The sequence below is a fragment of the Grampus griseus genome (assembly GCF_964374135.1).
Source record: "Grampus griseus genome assembly, chromosome: 7".
Lineage (NCBI taxonomy): Eukaryota > Metazoa > Chordata > Mammalia > Artiodactyla > Delphinidae > Grampus > Grampus griseus.
Genome location: NC_139001.1, coordinates 76,288,033 through 76,313,471, shown reverse-complemented (window position 1 = coordinate 76,313,471; position 25,439 = coordinate 76,288,033). Strand labels below are relative to the sequence as shown.

General features: G+C 36.1%; 1 protein-coding gene across 1 annotated transcript in view; it reads left to right on the top strand.

Moving 5' to 3' along the window:
* Window positions 1–25,439, top strand: part of GALNT13 (polypeptide N-acetylgalactosaminyltransferase 13) — a 517,926-nt gene that overhangs the window by 162,090 nt on the left and 330,397 nt on the right. Inside the window, exon 3 of the mRNA XM_082657709.1 lies at window positions 12,882–13,050. Within this exon, the coding sequence (XP_082513835.1) occupies window positions 12,882–13,050 (169 nt within the window). The remainder of the gene's footprint in view (window positions 1–12,881; window positions 13,051–25,439) is intronic.

The window sequence follows — 25,439 nt, the reverse complement described above, 5'->3', positions numbered from 1 at the left end:
TAAAACATTACCATCCCCCCAAATCTGTGTATGTATGTATGTATGTGGGTATACATATATATTTTTGCACAAATATAAACGTGTGTATATGCATACATGTATATGATATACATATTATGTACAGTCAGGTAAAACGTTAAGGATTTTAAGAGTAAACTATATAGAGAAAGAAGAAGGAAGGGGTCATTGTTTCTCCTCAGGCTCAGAGCACCGTCTGTTGTTTTTTATTGGGTCACTAATTTAATCTGTAGCTTGTCTAGGTGAGTAAGCACCCACAATTCGCCCTTGACCTTATGAAGTAACCAAAATTTCCTTTAATAAAAATGGTTTAGATAATAAAAGCCAGGGCATATTTGACAGTATTTCATATAGATCTGATGAGTTTTAAGAAAGAGTGTGTTCACTTAAATATGTACCTTACTGGTGGTTGAGCATTGTGTTGATTTTTATAACAGCATTTAAATTTTAAAATTATCATACTAAACTGGTCAAACCATAAACTTTGTCATGTAAGTGGGGAATCCACTACAGCTCCCACTTTCCTTTTTAAACTCTTATAAGCAGGAAACAGATGGCACTTTCAAGCAAGTAGCCAAGGAGAGTATAATAACAAGGCTGTTTACAAAAGAATCAACAGAGTTTAGAGAATGCAACAAAAAATGGTTGTACACTGGCACTAGTAATCAGGGGTTAAGTCATTACCACTCCTGGACTTTAAGTGGGAGGGAAGGAAGCAATTATATGAACTCGTAAAAAATACCTCTATGGAGAGGGCTACCTGAGAGACTATGGCCTATAGTTTGAGGACATAGCCAGTTTGTGGCTACTACACAAGAAAGACCCAAGGGAGTAAATGTCTTAATTTTATTTTGTCTTACTGTCCAACTTCTTACTGATTAGTCTCATTGGCCAAATCCAATCTGAAGCCAGAGAAAAAAGTCTATAAAATTCAGCCTCGGGCTTCCCTGGTGGCACATTGGTTAAGAATCTGCCTGCCAATGCAGGGGACATGGGTTCGATCCCTGGCCCAGGAAGATCCCACATGCCGCGGAGCAACTAAGCCCGTGCACCACAACTACTGAGCCTGTGCTCAAGAGCCCGTACTCTGCAATGAGAGAAGCCACAACAATGAGAAGCCCGTGCACCACAACACAGAGTAGCCCCTGCTCACCACGACTAGAGAAAGCCCATGCGCAGCAACGAAGAACCAACACAGCCGAAATAAGAGCAAATAAATAAATAAATTTATTTAAAAAAAAAAGTCAGCCTCCTGGGGCATAGTTTGAGAAAGGTCGAGTGGAATGTGGATCTGGAGGAACAAATGGAAAATTCTGCATTCCATTCCTCTCTTTTTTTTTTTCAGCATATCTCTTTTCCAGATAAAAAATATGTGTCCCTAGTATAAGGGATATGTGAATCGTATCAACTACCATATTCTTATGAATTTATATCAGTTTTATCATATTCCCAAACAAAATCTAAAATGTTAGTAAACCTCAGTGCTCTTTGTATAAGGTAATGTAGAAAAAAAAAGTAAGGAAACAAATTCTTAATATAAAATATAGCTGCTATAGTCTTATGACATGTAGCTGCTCATGAGGTCTTAGATGATAATTATACATTCTATTAGCTGCAATTACTCTACGTGTATCCTAAGCTGTGTCAGTAACTAGTCTGTATGGTATGATCAGACTAGTTACTGGTGGTATGATCCTGTGTTATAAGCCTGATTGGTCTACCTTTATTGTGTTGCCTCATTATTCTATTACCCAGCCTATCACATAAATAAGATACTCCAGAGAAACCTCTAGGTTCAGAAATAGTTCTCCTTGTCCCCGTTATGTGGTGGCAGTCTAATTTCCTACTGGTAAATAATATCAATCACCTCAACCACTATTGTTGTCCCTTTTTCTGTAGAGAAGGTTAGACAGCTTAAGGAGTTCATAATGGCCAGAGGGCAGACTCAATTTCCAATTTTACAGATCCTTGATTGTGTTCTCTAGTGGAAGCATTTTTTTCCCATGGAAACTAGTACCCTTCTCCCCATAAAGGCTAGGTTGTAGAGATAGAAATTTTCCTTCAGTGACTTTGCTGAAAGAGGCCACTCTCACATCCTCCCTTGGTTCCTGGACCTGTGCATTCTGTCTTAGGAGATATGACATTATGCATTGGATAGTGCTTTAAGGTACATAGCATCCTGTGGGATGGCATCCCCAATCCACAAGATTTTTCTCCCCAAAGTTTCTATAGCAGTCTAGCAGATTATTCCATTCTATCAACTCAATTGCTTCTAGATGTTGAGGGCTTGAGATTTTTTTTTTTGGTGAGCCCGTGGGTCATTTTCTTTTCCCCCCCATAAATTATTTCCCCTGGTCTGTGGTAAGATTATGTCAAAACCCAAGTAAAATAAAGATTTTGTAAGTCTACAAATGGTGGTGCTGACAGAATTGTGGCCAGAGGAGACAGATCCCAGATATCTGTTTCTCCCTTTAAGAAGACTTTTTTTTTTCTTTCACAATGATGAAGGGGGTCCAATAGAATTGACCTCATACAAATTGGTCAAGAATGGTGCCATATGATTGGCTGTGTGTTGTCTTTTACTATTGGCAAGTCGGGTGGCCATAACCATGTCAACTGTGGTGAGAAGTTCATGTTGTCAAATCAGTGCATAGTGTGCATTTGTGCCATCCTGGCCTATTAGTACTTCTCCCATTGAGCAAGCACTGGATTAATTGAAAAAAAAAAGAATGACAGCTATAGGAAGGCTAATTTTGTCCATGTGATTATTGAGAGGCTCCTCTGCCATGGAAGCCCTCTCTGGGAGATTACGTGGGACCTGAATCTCCATCTTTTGTGCCCATTTCAAGAGGACCACTCATATACTCCTCCATCAGACCTCTTTGCCATTGATTTTCCAGTCTTGGTGTTTTAAGTCCCCTATCAGTTGTCCAACCTGTTAGCCACTGCTTATGGATGAGTGTAGATCCCTAACTCAAGCCATCTCTCTTTTCACACAGTATTCAGCCGAATTTCCTCTCTGACTTTCTGCATGATGGGAGGATTTCCTTTCACCCACTGACTTTCAGGACCACCCCTGAGTAGGGCTGTAAAGTAGCAGCTTTTAACAAGGACTAGTAAATTCTTAGTTAATCCAGCCTTGCACTGTTTCTTCCTTCATTAACTGGTCATAGGAAACTCCCCATGAAATAAATTATAGTTGTGAGTGAGAGAACCAACCGTCAGCAACCCCACAGAGAAGGAACCAGGGAAATAAATACCTCAACCTCTTTCATCTCCTATCCCCTAATATCTGTCAGTGCCTTCCCAACCAGAAGTCAAAGGACAAGGGAACCTGGATGATGTGAAATAGAGGTCAGCAACCCTTGACACAGCAGGCTGGAGATGGTGCAGAGGGAAACCTAGTGGACCAAATAAAGACATTCAGCACAACTGCCGCCAGAAAAGCACAATCCAGCAGTAAATTTAGTTTTATGGCTTAAAATACTTTAGGGTATTTGAGATGAACCATTTTTCTGCTCACAGTAGTATAATTTTTAATTGCAGACCTTTGTGAAGGATTTTTTTTTTTTTTTACTTCTGACATGTGGAATCATAAGAACCTCCTGAGTAATATTTGCTTCACATTTTCTGTGACTAATAGTAGCTAATTTCGAGCTTTATTGGACATCTTATGCAGTTGCATAAGTAAAATGTTACATTCAGAAATTATTTAAAAAATATGTAACTACTACCTCAATTCGATGTACAGTCAATGAATGCAGTGCTTTTTTTTTTTTTTGGCTAAAGTGGGTATATTTTTGCGAACTTGATGAATCATATGTGTGATGATATATCAAATGCTGAGAGTTTATTATTGTGTATTTTAGGAATAATTTGTAGTGTTGGGTTATGTAAGGGGCTTCTTTAAAATGGCCATTGTTCCACTATGCTGTCTCCTTACAAAGGGCTTCCCAATGCATCTTGAAGCCAAAATTCGAGTTTTGTTTCCAAAAAAAAAATTTTTTGGGGGGGGCAGTGTAGGCAGAAGTTGGGGGATGGGGAGATTTCCTATTTAAAGCTGAGACTAAGGTTATTACTAGAGCCATTGCAAGCTGAGGACCTTTTCAATACTTTTAATGAGGAATCTCATTCTTCATGCAGAAGGAAATAATTTCATGTTTCAGCATTATTATATTACCTTAGTGAACATTTTAAAAGTTGGGTCCATTGTTTCTAGGAAATATTTATGACTGTAACAGGTGCCAAACAACCTCTTAATGTACAGAAGAATAGCAGTGGCTTTAATAGACATGTAGATGGTTTTGTAAGGACGATTGTGAAAGGAGAGTGAAAAAAATTTATACTAATATAGAAATTTGCTTTTTCATAAAAGAGGAAACAAGAACTTTGCTATCTGTCCTTACTTAAATAGTTTTCCTTATCTATAAATTATAGTGAAGCTCCTATAATTTCCTTATCTGTAAATTATAGTGAAGCTCCTGTGAGAACTTTCCTGCTAAAACAAACCATAATTCTCTATGATACTCTTCTACCTGCTTGTCATCTTAGGTACATTAAGTAGCTTTCCTTCTTTCAGGAACTCCACTCAACACTGATCCCTTCTTTTTCATTCCCCCAACCTCCACTAACTTCACCTTCTGTATCTATCACTGTAAAAGCCATGTTATATCCATCATCACTGAAACCAGAGTTTTGGTTAATATGCAGTTGAAATACCCTTATTAAGTACAGTTGAACTGATTTAAACAATACAGATGATGCTAAAGAAAGAATGTAAAAGTTCTTCTAATCTAAGAAACCACTGCAAGTCTCCGTTGGTGACATATGTTTATACATCATATAACTTTTTTTTATAGAAATGGGCTTATTTTTTAGTATTGTTTCATGACCTCTTTTTTCACTTAAGTATAATATGAACATCTACATAATTAAATATTTTTCTATAGCATAATTTTAATTTATGTTTTTTGTATGTGGATATAACACAATTTATATTGTATTTAAAATGTAGTATATATAGTATTTAGTATAATACATATGTAGTATATAGTATCTATATGGAGAGGGAGAAAATATACATTTATTTTTTTTCTTGCATGTAAAAACACATAATATTACTTTAATTATCTATGCCAGTAAAATTTGGGGCATATCCATATTTCCTTACAATTATATTTTTATAAAAGATTTCTGAGTCATAATTTATAAGCTATGTTTCATTTTCTTTTATAGAATATTACAGGAATGTGTGATATGGGCATCTACTGTAGTACATATATGCATTGGCATATAACTTCCATTTATATAACACTGTGAAGTTATTTAAATATTTTACAAAAGAAGAAATTATGGACAAGAAAGAAAAGTCCATTATTGTAAGGCTACTAGCTGCCAGTATTTAAGCAGCCATACTTTGTATTGAGTTATTATTGAGAACCATTTGTAACAGTTCCACAAACTACTATTTTTATTAAAAATTACCATTGGGGTCTGAAATAGATTAATTGCATACTTCACTTTATTTAAACGGTTTCTTTAACTATCTGCTTAGGGTCTGATTTGTGATCTAATTAAAACCTCTTAAGACCATAGTCTTCACACATTTTAACTGTGTGCCACTATCTGTAGAAATTTTTCAGCTTGTATTAATGTATCTAAATTTATTTATTATGCATACATATATTATTCTCAACCTAAATATTAAATACTAGTGAGGACTAATTTTTAATATAAAAAATAGGTATGAAGCAGAGATTTTACTTTTTTTAAATACCACATGGATCATTTTATACATCTTTGAGGTGGGAAAAACCTCTACTTTAATTGCTCTGTTCCTCAGTCTCTCGATAGAACTAGATTGTCTCAAAGTTTCCTTCTACTTTTTTGAACTTATTCACTGATTGAATGAATGGTGTCAGGCACTGAGCTGAGTCAAAGTTGAGGCAGAATACGTTGGTGAGTCTTCATAGACGAAAGGGGAAAGAATAAAGTGCTCTAATAAAAATAACACTATCAGGTATAACAGATAGGTCTGCAGTCCCAATGGTTTAGCAAAATAAAGTGTTTTTGCTCTCATATAAACTATGCAGTGGGCATACCTGATCAGCTGGTGGCTGTCCTCCAAGTGGTGATTCAGGCATCTGTGTTACCGCCTCCTTGTGATGGCTTTGCCGTTTTCAACACGTGGCTTCCAAAGTTGCTAGAGCCAAGGAAAGAGCATGGAGAATTGCACATGGGAAATTGTTATTGGCCAGGCCCATAGCATTTCTATCCTCAGTTACAAAACCACACTTAAATGTAGGGGAGGCTGAGGAATATTGTATATCTGTGTATCTAGGAGGAAGTAAAATGGGACAGTTCACTAGTTAGACTCTCTGCCATTACATGTAAACAGATAATGGTAATGGAGTATTATAAAAGGCGTAATGGAATAAAGTAAAAGAGCTATAAAAACAGAGAAGAGAGAGTGTTTACCTTATCTGAAAGTTGAAACTGGTGAACAGGGATTATTTCAGTCATCAGACATAGGAGGAAATTCCTAGCCAGAGGAATATCAGAAGGAAAGTCAAAAAAGATAAGATAAACAATAATTATATTATAGCATGGTTAATCTGTAATTTCCTCATTAAATTTCTACCATATTTTCAAAACAAATTCTTAAACAAATTTTTAAAGATGTAGACTAAGGAAGAAAACTAATTGAATCATCGTTTATAATAGAGATTACAGAAACAACATAAATGTTCAAAGACAAAGAATTAGTTAAATAAATCATGGTAGGACCATGTTATGCTATATTTTGCAGCCATTATAAGGTAGGTATGGATTCACATATTTATTTGGGTAGATTTTAACAATTGCTTTTTAAACGATTAAAAACAAGTATGTATCATAATGATAAATGAAGTGATAAAATTCAGCATGCATGAACGATCATATTTTAAATATATAAGTATGTTTCTGAATAAATTAAAGTTGACCATTCAAGCAGAAGTTTAACTGATTTTTCACTTTTTTTTCATCGTGGCTACCTACCTATCTCTTTCTCTCTGTCTCCCTTCCTTCCTCCCCCTTTCTCTCTTTATTCTTTCTTTTAAATGAGCATGTATTATTTTTATATATAATAAAAAGAATATATTTTTGATTTAAAAAGTAAGTAAAAGACAGTTTTGGAAATTAGTGTTCCCTTGGTCCTGTGAATGATCTCTCACTTAGCTGGTGGAAAATGCTGCCTTATTAATATCTAACAAGGGGTACCACCCTACTGGGAAATAGTAGCTAATATCTGCTGGACTTGATCCCATTGGAGCTTGCTATTTGCAATATTCTTGCTGCATAAAAATCTAGTTACTGGGCTTCCCTGGTGGCGCAGTGGTTGGGAGTCCGCCTGCCGATGCAGGGGACGCGGGTTCGTGCCCCGGTTCGGGAGGATCCCGCATGCCGCGGAGCGGCTGGGCCCGTGAGCCGTGGCCGCCGAGCCTGCGTGTCCGGAGCCTGTGCTCCACAACGGGAGAGGCCACAACAGTGAGAGGCCCGCGTACCACAAAAAAAAAAAAAAAAAAAAAAAAAAAAATCTAGTTACTGAAATGTAATGGGCAGAAACCAGAGCACCATATATGTCCATGTTAAAATTTTAAAAAAAGTATTATTGACAGATGTATCAGATTTATAAAAATGCATAGTTTTTTTCAAAAGTGTAGCAAGTGAATTACCATTTATTCCCACATTAAATAGAATGAATTTTGTTTGATATATATATATATATATATTAAGCTCTGTATTATAATATTGATATTTGAAGTCTATCATTGTTTCTAATAGAAATGGGCCAAAGTAAAGATATACGGAGTTCCTTTACTTTAACAAGAATTATTCTTTATAAACTCAGGGTCTGTAGATTTGCAAAAGAGCATGGCCCACAGAACACTGAGTGGAAGGCAAAATGGTTTGGATGGTGGGATGGTGATCCAACCGCTAGTGTGATTTCCTCATCTTCTGACTCCACTGCAGACTTGTTTATGATTGACAAGGCAAACAGCATTGTCTTAGGGAAACTGATTATTAGCAATGAAGTATGAATATTCAAAGATGAGAGAGATTAAAAGTCAAGGTTTTAAATTTATTTCAGTTGACGATTTGGAAGAGATGAAAATTAGAGAAGAGCTGCAGTATCATTGAAAAGAAAGATTTTAAAGGCAAATATACAGAAATTAACAGCTGAGTAGATCTGAGGATAGAAATATAATTTGAGGTAATTTTTTGGAAAGTATGGCAGATGGGATATCATTTAGATTTTGGTCCAGTGTCATGCTTTTACCAATATGCATCATATATTACTATGTTCTTTAACATAATAAAATCTTTACTTTAAAATGAACTAACTTTTATTTTACTCTAGTTTGTTTTTAAATATAAACTGTCTTATCTCTCTTTTTTCAAATAGACAGTGCTTATTGTTAATGGGATATTTCTGCAACTGAAAAAGTGTTCATAATGTACATAAGCCATAATGCACTTAATATGTAGTGTTCGTTTTGGTAGACTGATCAGTTGGTTTATTTATATTTTCGTGGCCATCATTTTATCAATGGGAATTCTATGATAAAAATAAATCTCATTTAATCTATACGGTATGCACTATGTTAAAGAAAATGAAAGATATATGTTATATATATGTACATATATATAATGATTCTGCTTTTATATTTCAACAAGTTTTATAATGTCATATTGAGTCAAATTATCTATCATTTTAAATTATTTAACCATATAATTAGGAAGAAAATACCTTCCAGCGTAGTATATTAATTTATTTTTACAGTCCAAACCAGATTTGGAATTGGGACATTTCCATCCATATTTAAATCAATAGTCAAGGTATAATGTAGATTTAGTTGCCTTCTCCAATATATTTGCCTATTAAGAGTGGAAAAGTAACACCAACACTTCAATGACTTTTCTTTCTGTTTTTTTACTTTGGCTGTGGAGGAGCATGGTATCTTGTAGGTGTGTGGGTGGATTTTCTTTTTCTTTAAACTATGTAGAGGAGAGAAATAAACAGGTGAGAAAAAAATAAAAGTTGCTATTTAAAGGTACTGGAGATCAGAGATAAACTACATACTAAACTGCACAATCTTTTCTATTTCCTATTTATATTATTTGAATAATAATAATTAAAAAAACCTGCTTCTTCTAGCAATATGTATTCTGCCGGGTAAGAGCCAGGAAAAGAAAAAGGCTGGTTCCACGTTATAATCACTTAGCATTTTTTCCTTGAGCAAGGTGAAAAATACCAATAGGTCTGCTCATGCATAAGAAAAACACATTTTGTAAAATGTCAAATATGCATTCATTAGAGGTTATTATAGAAAGGTATATTTAACTTTGGGGAGGAGACACTTAACCTGATACACATTAAGTTGTCATCTATTCTTCACTAAGAAGCTGAGAATAATTAAGGAGAATGATTATATGTGCTTGCAAACTAGTTCTAAGTATATGGATACTGTTTATGACAATTTTATTTTTGTTGATAAGACTACAAAATGAGATACTTACTCTACCATACCACTGACAAAACTATAATTTTCAAAATGCTAAGCAAAGGAAATGGTCACAGCTTTTTTTTTTTTTTTTTTTTTTTGCGGTACGCGGGCCTCTCACCGTTGTGGCCTCTCCCGTTGCGGAGCACAGGCTCCGGACGCGCAGGCTCAGCGGCCATGGCTCACGGGCCCAGCCGCTCCGCGGCATGTGGGATCTTCCCGAACAAGGGCACGAACTCGCGTCCCCTGCATCGGCAGGCGGACTCTCAACCACTGCGCCACCAGGGAAGCCCAGGTCACAGCTTTGAATATATTACAAAAAACAAGTACTTCAATGTGCTATAACTTGATCTTCATTGTCTACAATGATGGAGTTGAGCTCCATGGTTTTTCTACATAGCGTAAAAGTCATTCCTATCTATTTCACAGTCTTGGTAGCATTGCATTGATGCTAGTGCCTTTCTCTGCAATGTAAGGTGTTTTTGTTAGAATTTATAGAGGACATTTTAAAGAACTGTGAATGGTGAATGAATTGCTTTCTTAATTTCTAAAAATTCTAATTTTTTTTTAACCTCAAATTCTTTTAGCTCTCTTTAATGTATCAAAAATCAAAAATTCTTTTTCCCAGAAAAAAATTAATCCTATATTTTCTGACATTAAGTTTACAGACCAGAATATGTAAAATATCTATCATCTACCTATCTATTTCTACCAATCTAGATTGAAAATGTATTTCCTTCTAGATATAGATACAGACACATATATAAAATATCTGTGGTCAGTGGGTAGTATTATATAGCTTGATTATGTCCTTTACTTCAGAATTAGAAGGACTCCTATGGAAACTATAAAAATTCTTTTTAACAGTTTCTGTGGAATCAAAACTTAAAGAAATCCTAGAAATGAAAAGTACTTTAAGCCCTATCTAAGTCCAGCATCTCACCAGCAGCATAAATTCACCCAAAGCCAATGCCAACAACTCCATCTGATTTCAGGGACAATAGGCTTACTAACTCCTGAGGGAACATATTACTGTTAGAATTCTAATTCATAAATTGAACAAAACATGCTTTTTCATAAAATTCCTGCCATCATTTCTATTTTTGCTTCTTAAAGTGAATGAGAGTCTTCATAAGCTTTAAGATAACTTTTTTTAATAGTTTGAGGTTGAATACATATATCTTTTTCATTTAAAAATTTCCCGGTTCTTACCATTTTTCTACATATAAGAGGATTTACAGGCTAATTACCGTCATGATACCCGTATCTGAAGTTCCCCAGAGATGCCTAAGTCTCTTTTATGGTTTGACTCCTGCCATTCCAAACTCAGAATAACCTTTCACAGAAAATAATCTACTGGAAGACCCATTGTGTATTAGTACTGGTAATATCAGTTTTGATGTTTTATAATTATGGTCAAATCAGAGGAAAGTCTCCTTATTGTGTTCTACCATAGTTTTGACCATATTCTTATATTATATTAGAATTTATATTCTATGAAATGCTGTAATTTATGGATTATTTTCACATGCTTTTTATCCTTTAATTTTGTATTGAAGTATAGTTGGCTTACAAAATTGTGTTAGTTTCAGGTATCCAGCATAGTGATTCAACTTTTTTTTTTTGCAGATTATATTCCATTTTAGGTTATTACAAGATATTGGGTATAATTCCCTGTGATCTACAGTAAATTCTGTTGCTTATCTATTTTATGCATAGTAGTTTGTATCTGTTAATCTCATACCCCTAATTTGTCTCTCTCCCCCTCCCTTTCCCCTTTGGTAACCCTAAATTTGTAGGGTGAGTAGTAAACATAGTAAACATAGTAAGTTTACTATGTCTATGAGTCTGTTTCTGTTTAGTATGTACACTCATTTGTATTATTTTTTAGATCCCACATATGAGTAATATCATATAGTATTCATCTTTTTCTGTCGGTCCTATTTCACTAAGCATACTATTCTCTAGGTCTATCCAGATTGCTGCAAATGGCAATATTTCATTCTTTTTTATGGCTGAGTAATATTCTATACATATACATATATATATATATATGTGTGTGTGTATATATATATGCTTGCCACATCTTCTTAATCCAGTCATCTGTTGATGGGCACTTGGGTTGCTTCCATATCTTGGCTCTTATACATAGTGCTGCAATGAACATTGAGGTACAGCGCATGTATCTTTTCAAATTATTGTTTTAGTTTTTTCTGGATGTATACCCAGGAGTGGAATTGCTGGATCATATGATATTTCTAGTTTTAGCTTTTTAATATTCTTTAAATTTTAAATACATTTTAAAGTAATCAGGGTCCATATATTTGCCCTTTAAAGTATATGGAAATTAAACTCAGTAAGATTAATGTGTTAGGTGCTATAATACAGCAAAACATTGGAAGAGTCAAGACCAGAACTACGTTTCTTTCATGGTAACCTAATTTAATATCATTATGAAAAGTAAGTTAAGGGTACATTAGGGTTGACTGGAACCTTGTCTTATTACTATATATTAGCATACATCCAGACATATGCATGTATGCATGTGCCTACACACACACACACATTGAACCATGATTTTATAGCTAGAAGGGACATTTGTGTGGTGATAACTTGGAGGAAATGGCAAGAACATGAGCTTGTATAGAATCCTGAATGCTCTTAATAAAAACAATCAAGCCCAGAATATTGCTCTGAAATTCCAGTTATGGAACACATAGCCTCCAAATCCAACTTGACATTTAAAATTATATGTCACTGCTATGAAAGTTCTTTTCACTTATTTGAAAACGATTTGACAAAGAAATCAAATTCTGATGGGGATAAAGCGTTGCCAACCTTGCTTGCTTTTATAAAGATATAATGGCAGTAGATATTTGAAATACCAAAATATTTAAGTGGATGTAAAAGTAAATTAATCTTGGTAAGTTTTTAAAATTTCTCTTTTATCATTTTGTACAACTTAGTCTGCCCAGAGCTCAACTTCATCCCTCTCTAATAAGTGTATTAAAAAACATGAAAGAGAAGTTTTAAGTTTTGGTGTTTTGTGTTGCTTAATTATTGTCTTAATGATTAGTCAGATCATATGATATGTGATAGACTTGAAGGACAACATGCAGCATTGAGTTAATGAATTAAAATAAGTTGTTTCTTTAGTGTAGTGCATGGTTTGTAAGTGGCAATAGAGATTTGATGATTTTATGATTAAGCCAGCTTATAAGTGATACCCTTTAGAATCTAATCCAACACATGAGTTTATATTTTCAGTTCATTATCTGTATGTTTGTATGTATGTGTGTACCTGTGTGTGTCTTACAGCTGTTATTTCAAGAAACCAAGAAGGGCCAGGAGAAATGGGAAAGGCTGTGCTGATTCCTAAAGATGACCAGGAGAAAATGAAAGAACTGTTTAAAATCAATCAGTTTAACCTTATGGCCAGCGATTTGATTGCCCTTAACAGAAGTTTGCCGGATGTAAGATTAGAAGGGTGAGTTTACATTTGTTTTATAATCTTATATGTTAGCAATCCCCAAATTTCAGAATATCTCAGAACTTCAATTAACTCAGATTATTTGAAATCTAGAACTAAATGGTTCTGAATACCTTTGCCATAGCAGGAATTAACTGTGCTATGATGAGAGATATGAACTGTCTTTCTCTGGCAGAGCAAAATATGTTACTTGCAAAGACATTGCAGAATACACCAACCTAACAGGTTTTTTCCTTCATGAGATGTCTTTTTGTTTTGCTTTGCTTTATCTTGCTAAAAATAGAGCAAACATGATCTTTGATAAATTATTTTCTGGCCTGTATAAAAAGCCCTTATACTTTGCTTTGAAAAACTATACGCTTTGCTATTCCAGCATAAAAATAGCCAACTGCCTGTGTGATTCTTTGACCCTTTAAAATTATTTATTGTGGGCTCTTTAGCAATTTATGATGCTATTTATCGATATAATTAGAAAGCTCAGTTATCAGCCATGGAGGAAATACTCACTTGGAAATAATAATACTGCATGAAAAATTATGTTGAAGAATTTAACACTTACGTGATTAACTGTAAGCCATGCTCTAGATAGTTGAACATATTTTAAATGGAGGTAATAAAAATCAGAATATTTAGTGGCAGTATAGTCATCCTTGTATATAGTCCTTATAAAGAAAACTCTTGGCACTTAGAAAAGATATGTCCTCAGTTTTTAGAAAATCTCCAAGTTTACAAATATCCTCCAGAACACACTTCTATTTAAAACGAACTTGTTCTTTTAGACATGTAATGGCCTATACATAGTTGATGCCTACAAAGTTTGCTACATATAATGGGTTATATTACATTAGTGCGATGGTGACATTAACATATTTACTAAACATGATTTTTTTTCCTTTCTGAATTACTTCAAATAAGATCAAAATAAATTAATCCAAGCCTTGTTGAGATGCTGGCCTGGGTTGTCAGAAGGTTCATTTGATAGCAAAGTAACTGGTTTTGTATACCCCTGTATGCTTTTGAAATGTCTCTCTCAACTAAACCACAAGTAACTACATATTATGGATATTTTTGGTTCCTAGCAAATAGCTTAAGCATCAAATTTAACATTTTTGCATTCCAGAGGCCTAAATAATTTTACAGGTAGTTCTGTCCTTATTTGTATGTGTGTGTTTGTATATGCGTAGATACATTTGAATTTTTAAAGATATACAGTGGGCATATTCTTCTAAGTAATTTTGAGCATTTTATATGCTGAGTTCATAATGTTATAATGTTGCATTTATTACCTTGTTTTATATACTATGTTGTGATAAAATGGGAAAATGTGATACTTATGTGTTCAGGAAAACCATGTACACACTATTTCAAATTTTTTTAAATCTTCATTTTCAACTATCAGAACATATAACATTAAATTTTATATCAGATCTGGTATAAAATTAAGGTAAGAACTATTTTAATACAGAGCTGTCACAAAAGTAAAAAAGAAGCAACATCATTATTGAGCTTCCATTTAAAATATTTGTGGCCAGTGGTATTACTTGTTTTAAGAATTACTGAGTGTATTAAGTAGTTGAAGATTTAAGTCTTAAACTATGGAACAATTCAACATTTAAAAAATGTAGGATTCAGGGCTTCCCTGGTGGCGCAGTGCTTGAGAGTCCGCCTGCCGATGCTGGGGACACGGGTTCGTGCCCCGGTCCGGGAAGATCCCACATGCTGCGGAGCGGCTGGGCCCGTGAGCCTTGGCCGCTGAGCCTGCACGCCCGGAGCCTGTGCTCCGCAACGGGAGAGGCCACAACAGTGAGAGGGCCGCGTACCACAAAAAAAAAAAAAAAAAAGTTAAAAAATGTAGGATTCAAATCTCAGTATAAAAACTATAAAAAAATGCCATACCTACTGTAGATATTATTGCTTGAATTTTGAGATTTTGCAAATAATAGTAGTGAAATAAATCATTTCCTGTTTTATTTTTATGACATCACAGTGTATGCAATTAGAAAAAAGAAAGAAAGAAAGAAAGAAATACCATCTACAATTTCTAGACAAATCATAAAGTGTGTGTGAAGTTCACTGAGGACATTTGCAAGTCATCTTGAATGACTCAATTGTGTGACTGCCTGGGAACAACTAATGTTGAGAAACACACAATGAATCAGATATCCAAACTTATTTAAAAGATGTAAAAAGCTGTTAATACTCATTTGATGTAGAAAACTATATTTTTTCCAATTTTGGTATTACAGTTCAGTTTTTGGATAGTTACATCTCATGAGATGACACATAAAGCTAGCCTCAGTGATGACTGAAATATCAAGATATAAAAAGATGGGATTTATAAATAATTAGTTTAAAAAGATCTTATTTTAGTGAAAACTTGAGTTGATATTTATTTAGAAAGGGTCTGAACTGCCCATACTGTGAATTTATTAAAATATCTCAGCATATTTTATGACTGCATTCAGAAAATTGTCCAAATAGTTTAATGTTGTGTTTGGCTTTAATATCAATCTACAAATATTTGAAGATGTGTTCAGAGTGTTTACCTGAAACAAATAGACTGCTAGATATTTCTCCAGCAAAAATGGGTTTATTTAGGATCAGCAGAGAATTGCAGTTCAGGGTCCGTGACCATGGCAAGGCACATGCAAGTCCCCACACAGCAAGGGAAGGAGAACTCTTTTATAGAGTGAAAAAGGAAGTTGGGAGGGCTGTAGTAAACAAAGGGTCCATGGCATTTCAATGGCTGAGTTCTTGCCAGGAAAGAAGTCTTCCTTTGTCCAGTTGGGCTCTGCTATTCTTGCAGGGTATGAGACTCCCCTTTCTGATGCCCAAGCTCTATTTTTACTTGAGGTTTCTGTTTATTAATTTTTTTACATATCCCTCTTTTGATCATGATCTTTCTCTAAAAGCATCACTGATCAAGAGTCAGGTTTTCAGGTTTCAGTGGCTTTTTGTCCCTCAGTGTCAGGAAGGATCTTTCCTGGGTGGTGTCTCATGTCAGAAGGAAAGTGCTCAGATTGGAAACCTATTAAAGTCATATTCAGGTAACAAGGAGGGTTAGGAGGGAGAACTCTCAGGCATTATTATTTAAAGTCTCTATGTTGTCAAGATCATAGAAACTGGAGATCATCTGCTGTGTTATATCATTATCAAAGGTTTAGCAACAAACTTCCAACAGACCTGCTCTGGATATCTTGGGAACACTGTCTCATCAGATGTCCTCTCTCCTCCAATACTGGGAATTTTTTTTTACTTTTAGGCCACCAAATTATGTGCAGGTCCAGTCAGTGCTTGGCGCTCTTTTTTAGGTATGTCATGAAAATCCAAGAGTCTATTCCTTGGGGTTCCGTGGCACAAGGGTTGCTTAGCAGTAACCTGATAGTGACCTTTCCAGCAAGGTTGAAGAGAGTACTTCTGGAAGTGTCTTTTTCAATAGAAAAAATCTCAGGTTGCAAGGTATGATGCTTGAGGTCTTCGTCTCGCAAGGGTGCACTGTGAATAGATTGCTCTTCGAAAACTCATAGTGGTTTTTAATAGAATGAATTAGGTCTTTGCAGTATTGGAGGGTCTTTCCTTTCAGCAGTTGTGGGTCAAAAGAAGCAAGAGCCAAGTGCACTGGGATTCTATCACTATCTCAAAGGGTGAGAGTTTATGAGTTCAAAAAGGGGTGAATCTGAGATTTAGAAGGACCAACCACAGTGCTTCTGGCCAAGCTATTTGGAGAGCCTCTACAAATTTTGCCAGTTGAGTCTTAATGATGCACTGAGTGTGTTCTTCTAAACCAGAGGATTGAGGCAACAGTCCACACCAGTGACAGTGCTGTAAAACCATCCAAACAGCCAAGACTTGGCAAAGCACCCGGCCAATAAAATGGGTTACTCGAACACTATGAAACTCAAGAAGACTTCTTCCGGGAAGGAATAATCTTTCCCAACTTTAGCCACAGAATAGGCAGTAAATGGTCTGCAAGGGAAGGTTTCAGTCCACGGTGAAGACATATAGACTGTGACTGAAACATATTTATATCCATTAGACAGAGGAAGTTGTATGAAATCCAGTTGCTAGACCTCAAATGGTCCATTTGGCAGTTTAAAATGTCTGGGAGCGGTAGGAACAGACTTCCCTGGGCTGTACTTTGGACAAGTGGAACAAGTGAGGTAGGCACTTTTTGTGGCCCTGTTAATGTTTCCCCACCAATATTGATTCATGAAGGTTATCATTTTTGTCAGTAGATCAATGGTTTAATGCACGTATAGTAGTGAGAAGTGAGCATTTTAGAGTCTCGGGTAGGCCTGCATCGTTATTTGGTTCAAACCAGAGCTTTCTCTTTTTATCAAACCAACAATAATTGAATTTCCAATCTTGTTTTTCCTTTTCTGAGGCCAATTGTTGGACCTCTCTAGCCAGTTTTTCTAAATTATCATTTGGATAATTTGGAAATACCTTTTGGACCACGACAGAGGTTTGGATGCTGTTGGTCCCTTTAAGGACAGCATTCCTTGCAGAAATATCAGCAAGGTAATTTCTCTTAGCGTCCAGAGATTTCAAGTTTAGACTATCCCAGAATTTAATAATAGCTAAAATGGCAGGTAACATTATTGTGCACAATAATTCCTGAACATAAGGGCCATTTTCAATGTTATTTCCACTGGAAATAAGGATGTTGTGGAAATGTTGCTTCCACAACATTCCAAAATCATGAGCTACTTCAAAAGCCTATCTGCTGTCAGTATAAACAGTTTTGTCCCTGGCTAAAGTTCAGGCCCATGTAAAAGTGTGTAATTCAGCCTGTTGAGCTGAAGTAGCCACAGATAAAGACGCTGCCTCAACAACATCAAAACAAATTATGACAGCATACTCAGAGCACTATTTGCCGTTGTCACCTTTAAAATAAGAACCATTGGTGAACCTTCAGAAGGCAACATTACCTAATGCAATTTCTGATATATCATTATGAGGAGTCAGGAGGCGGTCCATCAGTGTTAAGCAGTCATGAGGAACTTTGTGGGTGATGGAGGGGAGAAGAGTAACCAGGTTAAGGTTATTATAAAAGAAAAGAGTTATGTGAGGGGCAGTTAACAAAAGGACTTCATAGGAGGTAAGATGGCTGGCGGAGAAATATTGAATGTGGTGAGAATTCAGGAGGGCTTCTAATGCATCGGGTACAAAAATAGTTAAAGGGAATTCCACAACAATTTTCTTGGTGGCTTTAACCAAAAAGGCAGTGGTTGATATGGCACTGAGGCAAGATGTGTATCCCGGTGTCACAGGGTCTCGTTGCTGGCTATAATACCTATGAGTCGATGGTGGTCTCCATATTTTTGGGTGAGTACCCCAACGGCATTCCTTTCCTTTTCATATACAAAAAGGAAAAAGGAATCTGATAATTGGGATGCCAAAGGACAGTTTGCTTCATCAACTCTCCTTTAGGGCCTTGAAAGCTGTGTCTTCCAGTTCTTTCCATGAAACTGGATAAAATTGGGTTAGGGTTGTTATTGTTGAGTAAAACATACAGAGGTTTGGTTATAAGAGAGAAATTTCAAATCCAATTTTGGCAAGAATCAAGTAGCCCAAGGAAACCTCACAGTTGGTGCTTACTTTTGGTTTTGGGGAAACTTAGGATACCATGAAGTCTCTGTGGATCTAGGCAGAGCCCTGTTTTTGATAGCATATGCCCTAAAGATCAAACCTGGGGGACTTCCCTGGTGGCACAGTGGTTAAGAATCTGCCTGCCAATGCAGGGAACATGGGTTCAAGCCCTGGTCTGGGAAGATCCCACATGCCATGGAGCAACTAAGCCCATGCACCACAACTACTGAGCCTGCTCTCTAGAGCCCGCGAGCTGCTACTACTGAGCCTGCATGCCACAACTACTGAAGCTCGTGCACCTAGATCCTGTGCTCTGCAGCAAGGGAAGCCACCACAGTGAGAAGCCCATGCACGCCAACGAAGAGTAGCCTCCACTCGCCGCAACTAAAGAAAGCTGGTGTGCAGCAACGAAGACCCAATGCAGCCAAAAATTTTAAAAAAGAAAATATCAAACCTGGGTTTGGCCAAACTGCAATTTTCCTTTGGTGACCTTATGTCCCTTTAAGGCTAAAGGCTTTAACAAGCGGATGCTGTCTTCCTGTGAGGGGACTTGAGAAGGAGAGTAAAGAAACAAATCATCCAGATATTGCAACAGAGTAGAACCTCTAGGGAACTTGATGTCATCCGGATTCGCCTTCAGGATTTGCAAGAAATAAGGACTCTCAGTAAAACCTAAGGCATTACTGCCCAGGTGAATTGTTTTTTCTTCCCAAGTGCATGTAATTGCATAACTCAATTACATTAAAGAATTTACTTCCAGTGGGAATGGATGTTAGTAAGGTATGAGGGTTAGGAACAATAGGGTGTCCAGGGATAACAATGTTATTTATTGCTCTGAGGTCCTGGACAAACCTCTACCCTCAGCCCTTAAGGTGTTCTCACCAGTAAAATGGCAGTGTTACAAGGGCTAGTACAAGGGATAATGAGTCCTTGAGCCACATAATCTTCTGTTATGGACTTTATACCTTGAAGGGCTTCTTTACGTATAGGATATTGATTCATTCTGGGAAGAGGTTTTGAGGTATCTAATTGAATTTTGACTGGAGGTGCGCTGTGAATTTTGTCACATCAGTTGGAGATTTTGCCCATATGGAAAGCGGTAGTTGATTCAGTAGGGACAAGTGACCAGTGTTTTCAGAATCTGCTTTAGTACCATCAGAGTAGGAACAAATAAAAGATGTCAAAGGGCTATTTAATTCACCTGGGGGTTATTTTGATGACTACTGTCAATTTCTAGAATTATTTCCCCTCTGGGAAAAATAAATTCTGGCGTGATGCTTCTCTAAGCCTCTGCTTAGTAAGTGAATAGGGGCAGAGGAACTAAGGATAAAAGAGTGGGCATCTCTCAAAGGGCCTAAACAAAAGGGAATAGGTTCAGAGACAAGGACCTCTTGAGGTTCATTAGAAATCCCCACTATTTGAACTGTTTTAGTACTCCGAGGGAGGGGTTGCTTTATAATAGTGGGGTTGAGCACTAGGCATGTGGCTGCGGTGTCATTTAGGATGGGAAGAAATTCGTCCCCAATCAGAAGAAATGTTTCTCCAAGTCAGTTAGGAGGGAGAACTGGGAAGAACCCCTGTAGATCCCCAGAACCCTGTCATTGAGCATAAGGACGTTGGGAAGGCTGGTTAGAGGGCTGAAGGTGCCTGAAGTGCTTACATTTGTAATAGTCTCTTTTCCAGTGTTCTGGCTCTTTGCATTAATAGCAGAAACTAGAGGGTTTTCGTTTTGTGTCAGAGCTTCCATTTGCTGGAATTGAAGATGAAGAATTTGGTGGCCTTCTCCAGAGATGACTCATCTAGAGTAAGAGAGCTACTTTCCAGATTAAGTAAATGTGGAGTGGACATAGTTTCCCATTCCATCTGGGTCCTTTTTATTAGAAGGAAGAGGTCCCGGTTCAGCCCATTAATAAACTAGAGTTAAGAGCTACTTGGATGGAATCAACATCTGAAGGAAGACCAGAATTTTCTTTAAAAACAATCTGAATTTAATAATAAAAAATCATGAACAGGTTCAACATATTTTTATGTGCAAGCCTGAATTCTTTTCTAATCAACAGGCTTTGGAAAAACTCTAGGAATTGCTCAATGACATCATCTAGCAATTGCCTGAGACTGATCATGTGATAAGTTAGTGGGCTGTTCGCCTGGTTATAATTCTAGTGACCTTGCAGAACTTTCCCAATTAGTGGTTTTCATCCAATACTAGACCTGACCTTAATTGACAAGCATATGATCTAGCTGTTATAAGTCAGAGAAACCAGGGTGATAAGTTTGAATGACTATAATAAATTTCTCCACCATCTGAGAGAATCTTTGGTTACTTTGAGAAAATCTTTGACTATGGCTCCTAGTTCAGCTTTAGTCAAGGGAGATAAGAACCTAAGGGTTTAGCCTCTGGAACCTCAGAAAGCTTAATTTTAAAGGTGCATGTTCTGACAACTTTAAGAGGAAAAGGGAGTGGGGAGAGTTTCAGAGAAAAGGGAAAGATTGGCAAGAAAATTAAGTATGGAGGAATTGAGGGTATATTGGAGGCAACGTAGAATGGATGGAGGAAGATGGCACTAAAGGTGGAGTCTAGACATAAGGAGAAGAGCAATCGAGACAAGATGGGATTAGAAGCAGAGCCTAAGACAAAGAAGCCAAGGAAGGAGAGCCTGGGGCTTTGGGAGCCATTGTTTCTCTCTTTAATCATTTGTTTGCCTTAGTTAACCTTAGAATCATATTTTGCAGAGAGGCAATTTTAGATACCTGATAACATTGGGAAGCCTCAAAATACCAATTGAAATAAGTGTTCCAGTCAGTTTTGGAAATTTTTGAACCAGTTCAGTTTTAAGGAAATTAAGTTTAGGGATTTCAGAAGTTCCCCATCATGGCCATTGAGATTCTAAATTGCCTTTGGTCAAGTCAGTCCATTTATTTAGAAATTGTGCATGGGGAAGGACCTTGGTTTTAAAAATAAAATTAGCTGGAGTCCCTATAGGGAAGGCACCCTCAAAAAAGCTAGATAACTGGGATCCCATTTCCTAGAGGTTTTTCCTTTAGAGCAAAGAAAATTTTCAAACAGTCTAAACAGTTTGTAGAACAAATGGCTTAATTCAAAAGCTTGCAAGCCAGTCCTAGCCAGTCCTTAGAAAACATTGGTCCTGGAGGAGCCAGGCTGAAGGCTTTTTTTTGTTTTTTAGGCAGTCTTCAGAGGACAGCCCTTCTAAAGGAATAGGCCAAAAGTTGAAAAACCAGAACAATTTCATCTGAAGCGGCCCCTTCCTGAAAGAATTGAGCCAAAGGCATTTTTAGACAGGTTCAGTTGAAACAGTCTGATCTCAAGATCACACCAAAGTGCCAAAGGAGTAGTTACACACAGAACAAAACCTTAAGCAGAAAGACAAAGGCTTTAAATAGATCCTGAATAAAGCCTGCAGGGCTTCAAACACAAGAGGATGTGAGCTTGAATCCAGGAAAAACTTCAAATTCCAGTGCTGGCGAGAAATGCAGTGAGAAGCAATGGGCTCAACTGTGGGTACCACCCCTGTTTGTTCCCCAGCCCTGGAGCCATAGGGAGTCTCCTCTGGTCCCTGAAAGAGCCACCAAAATTTTGACCTGAAGCAAATAGACTGCCATCTCCAACAAAGATGCGCTTATTCAGATCAGCAGAGAATTGCAATTCAGGGTCTACAAACATGGCAAACCACAGGCAAGTCCCTGCACAGCAAGGAAAGGGAGACACTTTTATAGACACTATTATAGAGAGGAAAAGGAAGTTGGGAGGGTGGGAAAAAAAAGTCTATGGCTTTTCATTGGCTGAGTTGTTGCTGGGAAAGAAGGGGAGTCTCTCTTCTTCCTGTTGGTCTCCACTGTCAATGCGGGGCATGAGAGCTCCCCCTTCTGATATCCTGACCCTGTTTAATTGAGGTTTGTCTTTATTAATTGTTTTACAAGAGGAATAAATCTAAGTAAATATCCCATGTTTTCAAAGAGAAGAAACTAAATAAAAACTGTTTTTCCATGGAGGCAATTGTGATGAAACATCAGGACAAATTGGAGTTAAGTTCTAGAATGTCCATCCCTAGGGGTGTTTAAATTTTTATATTAATTTGCTTCTTTACTTAATATATTTATTAAATTTTATATTACACTTATATATTATCTTTAATTATTTGAGGGACATAAAATGATAGTATCACAAATAATCATGGTACTTGGATATTTTAAGTACAGTCAAGGCTGAAGCACTTACCAAATTTCTTACTTTTTTGAAGGCCCTCAGTTTCTGGGATTCTTTTGGTTATATCTATATAAGTTAAATTCCTGACAAATATAACCAATCCTCTCTCCCCTTTGCCCATCCTCCGTAAATTAAAAGAAAAAATAGTACAATGTCATAAAATTCTACTCAGAACATTGCAAAAAATGACTAGCAACTTGCGTCGATGGATCAGTATTAGGGATTAGTTAGCATGTTTCTCATCTATTACGGGTCTAATATTTTGTAAATTGATATAGTTTGAATTTAAGAAACTGGGCCTAAATATTTCTGTTTAAATAAGCAAGTAAATAAGTGTCATTTTGTTTGGTTTTCAATGTAAGAGTTTTCAAGTAATATTTAAATAAGAGAGAGAGAGAATATATTACCAAACTCAAGAAACCCATTAAGTGATATTAAACACATTATTTTAGCACCTAATATGCTGGTATGTGCCAAATACTGTTCTGTGTGCTGGGGATATAGCAGTAAATAAAACTAATAGTAAGTCTCTGCTTCATGGAATTTAGAACAAATAAAAGAATGAAGAATGGTAAGTGATAGAGAATAGAGCAGTAAGGGGAAGCCTCTTTAAGAAACTCTCATTTGAGTAACCTGAGTGGACCTTAAGCAACTAAATGTTATAATTTCCTTTAGTGATACACAGAGCTGTTACATATTTACTGGGATTCTGAAACAGACAATGCTAGAAATATAGCAGACTTATGCATATATAGAACTCCGTAAAGACACAAAAGCAATGGAACAAATGTTAAGCAAATGCATAGATGTATGTTTGTTTGTGCATGTGTGTGTATTTGTATCATTTTTTGAAAAGAGTGTTTGAGCTATATTTCCATGAAATCCAGCAAAAATCACAATTTGGTTTGCAGAAGCTGTCTGTAGCCAATGTTATCCCATGCCTCGGCTTTTCTGAAGCAGAGAAAACAATATGACAATGATTATAATCGATGACATACATGACTCTATTCCATTATATGCAAAACAAATAGGTGGAACAAAAAGCCTACAGTGGAGAAATTTTTTAAATAATTAGGGGGAAAATCTCTAGGTATGGAGCCAAAACACATAGGTTTAAGATCTGGCTCTATGGCTTCCTACTGAATCTTGGGTAAGCCATTAATTTTCTAAGCCCCAGTTTGCTTTACTGATGAAACCAAGTAATCAGTTAGTTAACCAGCCAATCCCTGTCATTTACCTAATATAGGTTTAGCCTTGAGAACAAGAAAATGGATATAATAGCCCCTGACTGAAGAGTAAAAAGAATATATTTACATAAACAACAAATTATAGTATCGTATGAACACACCAAAAATGATGAAGGATAGAATTGTGCTGAGTTCCTAGTGAAATTTTTAGATTCATTATCATTATTATTCTGTGGAATTCTTTTATGTCCTAGCCTTCTTTTTTTGGACTAAGCAAGGAAACTTTTTAAGCAATTGGCTTCTCCCTTTACTCTGCCATTCTTTTTGAATAAGAAATTAACAGTAATTATTGAGTGAATATTTATAAAATAGCTGTGGCCAATTAAAACAAAATGTTAAGGTTTTTTAGCATTTACTTGTATTCAGACATTTAATAGCACTTCAAGTTCTGGTATTGAGTTGTTTGAAGGTTATAATGCAGCTGGCATTTAAATATATTTCATCAGGGAAAAAATGAGGAAATTGGAAATTTATTTCAGCTATTTATATCCTAGACAAATAACTGCTTCTTACTTATGCACACTTGCAAGCTGATAAAGAGAAAAAGACTCTAGCGGTCTTGCGATATTAGTGGAAAGGAGCTGTAGCATACAAATTCTGAATAAGATGCTCTCAAAGGACAAAGACCTTATTTACTACGTCAGAAATAAGCCATAGTATATATTTTTTCTGTGCTCAATCTCATAAGTATACCTTTATATGGATTGTCTTTCCTATGAATTAAAATACCATAAATGTAGCATTGATTGCACAAGGAGACATAGAAAATGAGACTATTAATTGGATTTCTGAACTCTGTTCCACATCTTTTCTTTATAATTTGAGAATTACTACAACTTTCATATGCTGGCAAAAATTTTGCCTCTGAAGATAATAATAATTTCTATAATACTTTGATTTCTGTAATGTGCTCATGTGTAAAATTAATTTCACTTCCCCAATTAGAAGTGGTATGTAAGAATCTCTGTCTCTGTGTGTTTGTGTATGCACATAAATATATACATTTATATATATTTATTTGAAGAAGATAGAGATGATAGGTATTATTATTATGTTTGAAGTAATAATACTGTTTCACTGTAACTTTCCTTTCAAATAAGAAAGTTAATTACAACGTGTCTAGGTATGTTTTCAGGGATACATTTGTGTACCGCTGTAGGTAGAAAGCATGCTGCCTAACTCCATTTACACCTGAACCTCTCAACAATCTATTTAATTTTCTAACAACTATTACTTTGACTTTTTAAAAATTATAATCTATACAAAACAAAATTTACCATCTTAACTATTTTTAAATATATAGTTCAGTAGTGTTAATTATG